This window comes from Hemitrygon akajei, chromosome 8, assembly GCF_048418815.1.
Source record: "Hemitrygon akajei chromosome 8, sHemAka1.3, whole genome shotgun sequence".
NCBI classification, from domain to species: Eukaryota; Metazoa; Chordata; class Chondrichthyes; order Myliobatiformes; family Dasyatidae; genus Hemitrygon; species Hemitrygon akajei.
The window spans coordinates 69,849,235-69,859,160 of record NC_133131.1 but is presented as its reverse complement, the minus strand read 5'-3'; the positions used below and the strand labels follow the sequence as shown (position 1 = coordinate 69,859,160).

Genomic DNA, 9,926 nt, shown 5'->3' with positions numbered 1-9,926 from the left:
TTACAGAATTCATGTTACGTGGGGAATCTGGAACAAACCTGCAGCAGCATGCCAACCACGCACAGAGTGCCTGATCATGTGTCATGACTGCATCGTGGTAACATTTGAAATCATCGCATATTAAAGATGTTGCACTTCGCAACAGGCTCCCTACCCTAAATCTCTCTCAAAGATCAGTTAGATTTCATGAATGCAAGGGCATCTTTTCTTATTTCCAAACTTGATTTACAATTGAAAACTGACTCTCATTATTAGCCCAGTAGTATACCCCATTCCCACGGTTCACTCTCCACACAGTTTCTTTGTTTTAAAAAAAAGCCACACTACTGACGCAGGTAGATACACACCCACCAACAAATATTTATTGCTTTGTTCTGTTATTTTGTTTAAGGATCTGGGCTCTGAAGGCACCAAGATTAAGTTGATGGACATATACATTGGATATATAATAAAACCCCCTCACAATTCAGAAAAATATACATAAACAATATCATCACACATTAACACATCTTTACTGTTTCAAATTACCTTTTCACCATGTGACAAAATATGGTTTAGAGGAATAAAATCAAAAAGTACTGTACTCCATTAAGAATATACAGTTTAAGGATTGCTGATAAAGAACAATGACCCTCATATATCTAAGTACCTGCATGTTAAAGTCCTTCACAATTGGCATAACGACAAATACAAATGGTTATTAAAGCCTGTATTTAAACTCCTTTGGGCCGTATCTTACAACAGTGGGTCTCACAATGTTGCTTACACCGAATTACTGTTAGCTCTCCTGCTTCTGCAATTGGGACACTGGGATCCATTGGGAAAGATATCAGGGCTGCCCTCTCCTGGCAAATAATCTGTACCTCAATTACTAAGGAAAAACAAAGTTAATCTTTCAGAGCACTCCAATTGAAATGAGTGGAAGCCATGTTGTGTAATTATGGAACAATGAAGCCAAGCTCAGACTTTAATAAGTGGTCAGTAATGGGAAGAAGGGAATGCTGAGGGAGATTAAGAATTCCATTGTTTGAGGTCTTAGGAAAAGGAGTGATAAAAGTCCTGGCTCAAACTTTTGGATCACAGAATGCTAAACAGGAGTCAGATATACAGGTTAATTCCAGGCGGGCATTAGTTTGCTTATATCCCCAATTAAGGATTTTAATATAGCTTGGTATTTTCATTTGCGCTCATCCCTGACATTTTCCAAACCTTCATCCACAATTTTCAAGCAGCACAGACCAGCCGATAATACATCCAACTACAAGGATGATTGAGCCACCACGTGGGCATAAGGTTGGGGAGGGGGATGGCTGTTCAGGACTGCAATTAGTCCATGCCTGTAGTTTATGGTTCAAATTGACGAGCCAGATATGCATGCACGGAGGGGAGGAATGCTTCCTACAAGAATTTTAGAGTTTGGAAGAAATAAGAAGTGGAGTAGGGGGAAAAGTTTTGGAGTGGTGAGTAAATTGGAAGTTGTAGGTGAGATAAGGTTCAACTAAAAGTTGAGCCTTTTCTTAACAGAGATTGCACTTCCCCAAGAGTATTAGATAAAGATTTCTAAAAGTATGCAAATTCAATTCGATTAAAAAGTACAATAGAATATCTTTCAAAATTTGTGTGATGTGCGGCTGGCCTGTTACAACGCAGTCAAGGCAGTTAGCTAATTTGCAGTATGGACAATATTGGTTCCATAAAATTTGAAATAAATGGTTATTGGAGAAAGCAATATGCAAACAAGTGTGACCCACTGCAAAATCCCACCATTAAAAGCCCAAGGGCTTCCAAGCCCACACCAACGCTATTCTGTTTGTCTTTCTTTGTCTGGTTCAGACTTCTGTGAACTTGAAGCCCTTTCAAGGATTATGGAGTGTTACACCAGGAGTTAAAAGGTTCTCACATTTTGGCTATGTACCCTGGTTTTGTGAGAGGAAATAATGAAGAACAACAGTCTATCGTTATTGGCCAATAAGTAGGTAAAGTTCCTATACAATACAATAATCGAGAAGGACATTTTTTTAAAAACAAAGTGTCCCTTTTGTCAGCCTTCACAGGTAGTATTAGAAAGTTTCTTCAAAAATATATATATTTAAAAACCCCAAAAAATAATCCTATTGACATGGCTTCCTAGTTTAAACTCAGAAGTATTAAAGAACAACACAACATTGGCAGCAAACCAAGGGGCGAATACTTCTAATCACATTTAACCTGTGAAAGATTGCAGGGTGGGAACACCTCAGGCCACTGTATGGAGAGACATCATGAATGCCATCTTAAGGACTTGTGCAGATTATTTCCAGTGAAAATGTCGATCCCCTAGATATCAAAACGCACAGTGGCCTGTGGTATGTTTACCTCAATCTTTACTCTTCATAATATTATTAAATATTATAGGCCTTTTTTTTGAGGGAGTGTTGAGCAGCATGCAAAAGTTTTACATTAACTTCTCAGCCAGGGAGTGGGTGGAATGGAGATAGTTCCATGTCTTGGCCTTGAAACACGTAAAGCCCCCAATCACAGATATATTGTATGGAAATGCCAAGCCGCCACTGTGAAGGGAGGCTGTTATAATTAAGCCTTTATCATAGCTTGTTAGGTTTTATCACATTATAATTGAGTCATTTATCTTGTCAGACTCCAGATGTGAGACTGATCTTCTGTCTGTTAGCCCTGGGTCTTCTAGTTACTTGCATTGGAAGATGGAAAGTGACCTCCACAAAACTGTTCTTTAAAACTTTATTCCATTCCACCCTACCTCCCAAATCCAGAACTTGCTCAGTAGGTGCATTCAAGGAAATAAAGAAGCTTAGTGTTCATCAAAAACCAGAGAAGGCCCTGAAAACTCAAACCAAGAGTAGACTCTCCACAGCTGCCAATAAGAGAAGACATTAGTCCCTGCTGCGTGGCCTTGAACCATCTTCTCAATCATGAGTCTGAATTACTTTGATATATGAATGTACCTATTTATTTAGAAAAATTCAAAAACTAGATTATATTACAGGAAGGAACAGAATACTGTCTGTCCAGGCTAACAAAAAAAACTGGAGTAAATGTGAATGTGGCAGGATAACCACAATAGAAATATTGTGTACAAGATATTTACAGCAGAGTTAAGTGCTAGGTGACATCACTAACAAATTAGGTTTCTTTTGATACCCAAATGCAACAATACTTGAGTACCATCTCTGAGTGCCTCTTATATGTCATATATATAATATATATATAGAATATATATATAGAAAAGAACCCACTACTTTTCTAAAATTCTTCCACTCCCACTATTTGTTACATCTTTTAAAATAAGAAAATGTTAATTCAGGTGTAAAAGAAATTAAATTACAAAGCAATCCAATCCTTTACTTGTAGTTTCCTCCCTTCTGCTAACTGGGATGTTTTGTTCGTGCTTTTGAGCAGCTGACACTTCATTTTCCAGAGGTAGTCGTTCACAGACGTTGCTGGGGGTCTGTGTGCTGAGGGCTTTCGTTTGTTCAGGAGGTGTGTGCACAGAAGCTTGTACGGACTGTTTGGGGTACTGTGAAAGTGGGCTTGGGGGATGGGATGTGTTGACACCAGCAGAAAACGATTATCTATATAGTGGAACTGTTATACTGACTACTTACAAAAGTGAAAAATACTTGCACCACTCCAACTCTCTTACTGTTTCTGAAGGCACAGATTTCAACCCCACATCAGCTCAATCCAGTGCCCATTTTCTCTACAAGTAATTTCTAGCCATTTAATGTTGTTAGGCTCTCCTAGTCAATTCTGGTCCCGGTTGTTCTGAACATTCATGCAGTACAAACTCCAGTTGGGACTACATATCAGGAACAGAAAGCTCACAACTTTCCAAATGAAGCTAAACCTGTTACTGCTGAGGTTGGCACAGATTAAAGTTTGGGCCAGATGCCTCTGATCCATATTGGATAGATCAATACCAACAGAGTCATGCAGGCATTGTATGAAACATCAGTGACTCACCCAAAGTATCCCTCAAGATTTATTATTAGTATTACCTTCTGAAGAAGAGTAGAAAGCTCTACATGACTCCCATACCTTTCTCCTTATACCTCACTTGGTTTGGTGCCAAATGCCTTATACTTAAAAGGACACACGACCATGATTCACTGACTAGAGGATAGGATGTCAAAGAAAAATGGCTATAGCACCAAAGATCTTAACAAATGACAGAATTATTAGGGGTAGTTTTAACGATGGGTCTATCTCTGTGTTGTATGAAATGAGAGGTCCTTTCACCATGATCTATGACTTTGTGTCTTCTATTCTGATTGCACAATTTCTTTGACCCAAGCTATGTTTAATTCTGTAACAGTCTTGTCCATGAGATTGTAATAGTAACGCCAACAAGTTGAGGGAAGGGAAAGAAAGGGGGGAAATACTGGCCAAATTACAGAACAATCAGTGGCAATCATAATGCTCATGGTGGAAGTCAGTAAATGTTCACTAGGAGGAAAATGCTAGGAAATATATTAGTAATAAGAGCATGCAATTCAAAAACCCCATTTCAGTATTAAATATAGTAACTTCAGAAACATGCAAGAGTATGTCACTTGCCCAATCACAATGGGAGCTATTCGAGACACTTTGTAGTCAACTCATGATCCTATCAACAAGTCTCCAAAGGTTGGGTAAGATCCTTTTGGCATCCACTCTGTTGCTTTAGAAGTGTGTCCCTGACTGTTCAGAATAAGAAAAAGTTGCCGGTTTGTTCCCAGACTATGACAAGTTAACTAAATATGAATCTCTTGTAAAAATGATTTCTAAATTGAGCTCCATGCCCTTGGATTAGGCATGGGATAATAAAAGAAAACAGATGGTTTCCTAGCAATGCAATTGACTCAGAATTTTAAAAAAATATTTACTGAGATAGAGCACGGAACAGGCCCTTCCAGCCCTTTGAGCTGTGCTGCCCAGCAATCCTCCAATTTAATCCTTGCCTAATCATGGAAACTCTATCATGACCAATTAACATACGAACAGCTATGTCTGGACTGTGGGGGAAAAAACCAGAGCACCCAGAGTCAACCCATTCATTACATACAGACTCCTCACAGATGAGGTTGGAATTGAACTCTCGATGCCCTGAACTGTAATAGCGTTTTGTTAACCACTAGACTACCATGGCTCAATGTTTTGTCAGTGAAAAATGATTCCCACCCCCAGCCAAGAGAGAAATAGTAATGACCATGTCTGTGTCATTTCACACATCACTCGGAACATTTGTCTGGTGCTGGTCACCTTCCCAAGCCTGATACATCTTCTGTGCCAGGGCCAATGGGGCCAATGGGGTGATGTCCCTCCTTATGCAAAACTCCTTTCAGTGCTTTTCAAGGTATTTGGACCATTATTGTTCTGGCACGCCTGTCAAAGATGTCCCTAGGACAATGTGGTCTTAATTGCACAGGACCCGACAGGAAGGCTTTAAAGGTAAGTAAATTATGCAGCAACTTTCCTGGCCAACACTCCACTCTCCACAATGCAAAGAAGTCCCCAAACAGTACTGTATCTCTGACCAGTCACTTGATCTCAGAACCTCCACAAATTCCACAATTCTCACTACGATGTGCTACCACTCTCAATCCCCCTAACACCCACTGCTGGTCTCTCTGCCTACAGTCCCTCAAACAAACTGCACGTTCCACTCATGATTCCCCCTTATGAATTCCTAGTTCTTTCTGATTAACAGCACTCCATCCTATCCTACTTCAAGTCCTCCCCAATCTCTCCCAGTACTTTCAAATCCCTCACCTCCAGTACCAACCGCAAATTTCCTTAATCCCCTCACTGTAAATGCTGGCCTACGTTTCCTCCTCACTCTGTCCACAGCACAGGCCTGCAGTCTTGGGAAAGGAGGAGAGGCAGTACGCTTTCAGCTATGATATGGTGTGCTGCACCGTACCAAGACCTTGAGAAAATGGAAGTATTCACCTGAGAGCCCCTAACCAAATGCTCGTTAACAACCTCACTGCTGCAATACTCAAGTGCAGCCCGATGAGTGCACTGGAATTTCCAGACAACTGATTCCAGGATTGATAGTGAAATGTACTGGAAAGGGGGCATTTCTGGACAGGATCCGAAGGTCGGATTTAGCCAGCCACTGAATAACTGACCAGGAACTAAAATACAAATTCCTCTACCAGAATGCGATGTCCCCCCCCCCCCACCCAGGGACTGCCCCCCGTCCTCGCCGAGTCAGCCATGTAGGAGTGGTTACGTAATGGTGCAGTGTACCATCTCCCATTTACAGAAGGATCTATGAAGCTGGTTCAGATTCGTCCAGCACCTCCTATTCAACAGAATTCAGCGTTGGGACACAATGGTGTTGCTGGAACCTCACAGCAGAATGAAGTATATAATTGGAACTAGCATAGCTTTATTGTAAAATACCACTTCTGTGTCCTGAGATACCTGCTCCCGCCTGCCTTTTTACCCTTTCCATCCTAGATCCCAGAACTGAAGTACTGAAATTCTCAGGCTTCCTTACCATATATATACACATACATTCTAACCTGTTACCCTTCAACAACAAAACATTATCATAATAGACCCTCAGCCCACTCTGCTTACTCTGAGAAGTATGCGATAATAACTTAGTGCTTCTAAAAGATTAAAAACAAAGTTGAACAGTATCAGGCTAGATTTATCCAAGAAATGGCCAAAGTGCTCAGCCCAAACACCAGTAAAACACATACGCTGTCGATCTAAGGCATCCTCAGTGTACTCATTCAGCAACAATCACCTACTTTCCTGCACATTTATCTCATCATCGTCATCATCACATAGCTGTTTGTGGGAGCCTGCTGTGTACAAACTGGTAGTCAAATTTCCAACAACAGTGATTACAATTCAAAAGTATTTCAATGGCTGTCCAATGCTCTGAGGTTGTAAAGGCTAGACATTTTCATTATTTGAATCATCTAGAGGAGAATACAAAAATCCTTTTGAATGTCAGGATGCATACAGGCATGTTCCCATGCTCTTGGTATTACTTCAAAGACCAAGGACAAGACATGATACAGCTGCTCAGAACATCAAACTTTCTTTGGCTACTTCAGGCAAACTCTCTCAGCTGGAAGTGCTTTTTGATGGAAATTGTATCCCTTTGGCAAGATTGGCCAAAAATGAAACAGAGATTATCAAATGAAAACGTGTAGATTTTTTTTTCTTTAATTACAAATTATTCAGAACCTTAGTTACTTGCTCTTTTTGGACTACAATTCCTCTCCAGATCTAACCCTTCTTGCCCCTCAAAGATGGTGACAATCTCGTATTTGGCTCGTTATTTCACTTAAATAATCTCAAAACGTTTGTCCCAGCAAGCACAAGGTGTAAAATCATTTTGGGGAGAACTGATTAGACAGCTGCATTCCTCTACCCTGGTATGGTACCTGCTAGATACAGACTATAGTGACATTATTTCTCCAGGAAAGATTAATAATTTTCCTCAGACCTTTAGATGCCTTTGAACAAAGGAAGAAGAAATTGAAACACCATCATAAATATTTCCTTTTAGTTTTGAGCCAACTGCTTAGGACAATCCTGCTTACCAATAAAGTACCATGCCAATATTCACATTATAGGCTCACTGGTGGAAAATAGCCCTCAGGATGAGGTACCAGATAGCAACAATACCTCTGGAGCTGCATCCCAGCATGAGTTAGTACCCTCGGGGTGTAAGGAGAACCAGTAGGGCAACAACTCTCTCAATACCTTATGTTCAACCCTACCAAAACTTTTGGGTAAATAAACATGTAATTTACCTGAAGCTAATTTAGATTTTAATGAAACAAGGGATTAATCCCTTGCCCGTAATACCAGTCTCCTACTTTCACAGTCAAATCCATCCTGTCAACCAAGCAAATCTGCTAATAAGGCTATGTGGGAGAGGAGACCTGCAGATAACGCTTTAAATACCTTGTAACTTTCTTGACCAAAGACAGCTTCAACCCCTCTATTTCCCCAAACCCACACAAAACAAAAATCATTCTGAGAGGTCAAAGACGTGATCATACCAACCCTCCATCAAATATGTTGATGATGAATACAAAGGCTGCAAAGAGGACACTCTTTAGTTGCCTGGGTTTTGGGTTGAACAGTTATTTTATGATGACAAATAAAGAAAACATAGGCATTTTACTTCTCTCCCCCCCAAAAAAAACTATCATAGAAGATAACATTCCTACATACAAGCCCTCATTAACACACACTTTCTGAAAGTGATCTTTATCCAATACTTACTATCCCTGAAGTGTAAATATCTTTTTAAAAAGGAAGAAAAACTGTACCATTACCTCTCACTGAGCTTGAGTTCTGGAGAGAGGAATTAAAAACACACACATATATATGACCCTCACAGAAGTAGTGCAGAATAATGTTCTTTGACTTCACAACAGTTCATTTTTTTGTCTTTTTACATTTCTTCTAACGTAAAAATATCTGTGTTTCCGTGAAAAATAGATTTTTGTTTTGCTTTTGGTAAAAATGAGCAGGCACCAGGATGTGTAGATAATTGGCAGGTGGCAGCACCCTCTGTGTAGGGGAAGATGGGTGTGGGAGTCCTAGTCCTTCACCAGCCGGTAAACGTGATGCTGCGCACCATGCTCACTTGTTGACACCTCAAATACAAATGCTATACACAGCAAGGTCTCCTGGGTGTCCCGGTTGGTCACAACCTGGCAGAAAGCAAGAGAGAAAGGAAAGATGAAACACGTTAATGCAGAACAAAAGTCACATTGCAACACCAGGCGGCACAATGGTGCATAGGTAGAGCTAGGGCTCCTGCAACCTGGGCTGACCCTGACCTTGGGTGGTGTCTGTGTACAACCTGCACGTTTTCCACGAATGTGTGGGTTTCCTTCCACATCCCAAACTCACGCAGGTTGGTAGGCTAATTGGTCATTGTAAATTACCCCTACTGCATAGGAGCATGGTGGACTTTGGGGATTAATGGGAGTGCAGGAAGGAATAAAACAGGATTAGAGCTTTATGGTCAGTATTGACCCAGTGGACCAAAAGGTCTGTTTCTTTCCATGCCGTACCTCTGTATGGGTGGTGGGCTGGATATACGTCTCTACCAAAGGAGGTGCAAGGTGCTCCTTCCCTCCGCTAGCCTGCAGCTCACCCTGGGGCAAGGTATAGCACCTACTTAGCCCCTTGATCAGGGTCTTGTGAAGCCATGGGAGCAGGTGGGTGGATGGTCGTACGAGCAGCCAGTGCAGATCACAAGTCCTGGTTATGCGACCACTGATGCCAGGTAGACAATCTCTGAAGAGTACTGATAATGGCTGGGGTCACCCGTCTTGCAAAGAGTCTGCCCAGAAGGTGGTAATGGCAAACCACTTTGATCATGATCACCCACGTCATACGACATGACACATAATGATCTCTCTGGGCAGGGTTGTATGGGAGACCAGCAGTTGCCCAAGCTACAAGCCTTCGCCTCTCCACATCACCAATGTTGTCCAAGGGAAGGGCATTAGGACCCAAGCACCAGTGTTGTCGCAGAGCAATGTGTTGTTAAGTGCCTTGCTCAAGGACACAAACATGCTGCCTCAGCTGAGGCTGGAACCAGTGACCTTCAGTTTACTAGTCCGATGCCTTATCCACTAGGCCACGCGCCAACACTGGTATCATTATAGACTTTACCAAGGAACATTAAGTTAATGTGGGCCAGAAGAAGTGGATGAAATTGGAACAATAGAAAATGGAAACAGATAGCCATGGGTGGCTTTATTCTGTCTCAGCATTCTGCATCTATATAATGAATTTGATGCTATAGTATCCTGACATGCTTCTTAAGCACCTTAATTGACAGAATATGGCAATGAATGTATAGATGAGCACAGGGTAGAACTGAAGGAATAGAGGGTATGAGTTTATTTGGGCTGGAGGAGGAAAAAGGGAGATGA

General features: G+C 41.3%; 1 protein-coding gene across 12 annotated transcripts in view; it reads right to left on the bottom strand.

The window, feature by feature from the left end:
• Window positions 1-340: 340 nt before the first annotated feature.
• Window positions 341-9,926, bottom strand: part of LOC140731963 (transcriptional enhancer factor TEF-5-like) — a 295,063-nt gene continuing 285,477 nt past the window's right edge. For all 12 annotated transcript variants that reach the window (XM_073053977.1, XM_073053985.1, XM_073053984.1 and 9 more), the window contains one exon: window positions 341-8,690. In XM_073053977.1, the coding sequence (XP_072910078.1) occupies window positions 8,577-8,690 (114 nt within the window). In that variant the 3' untranslated portion in view covers window positions 341-8,576. The remainder of the gene's footprint in view (window positions 8,691-9,926) is intronic.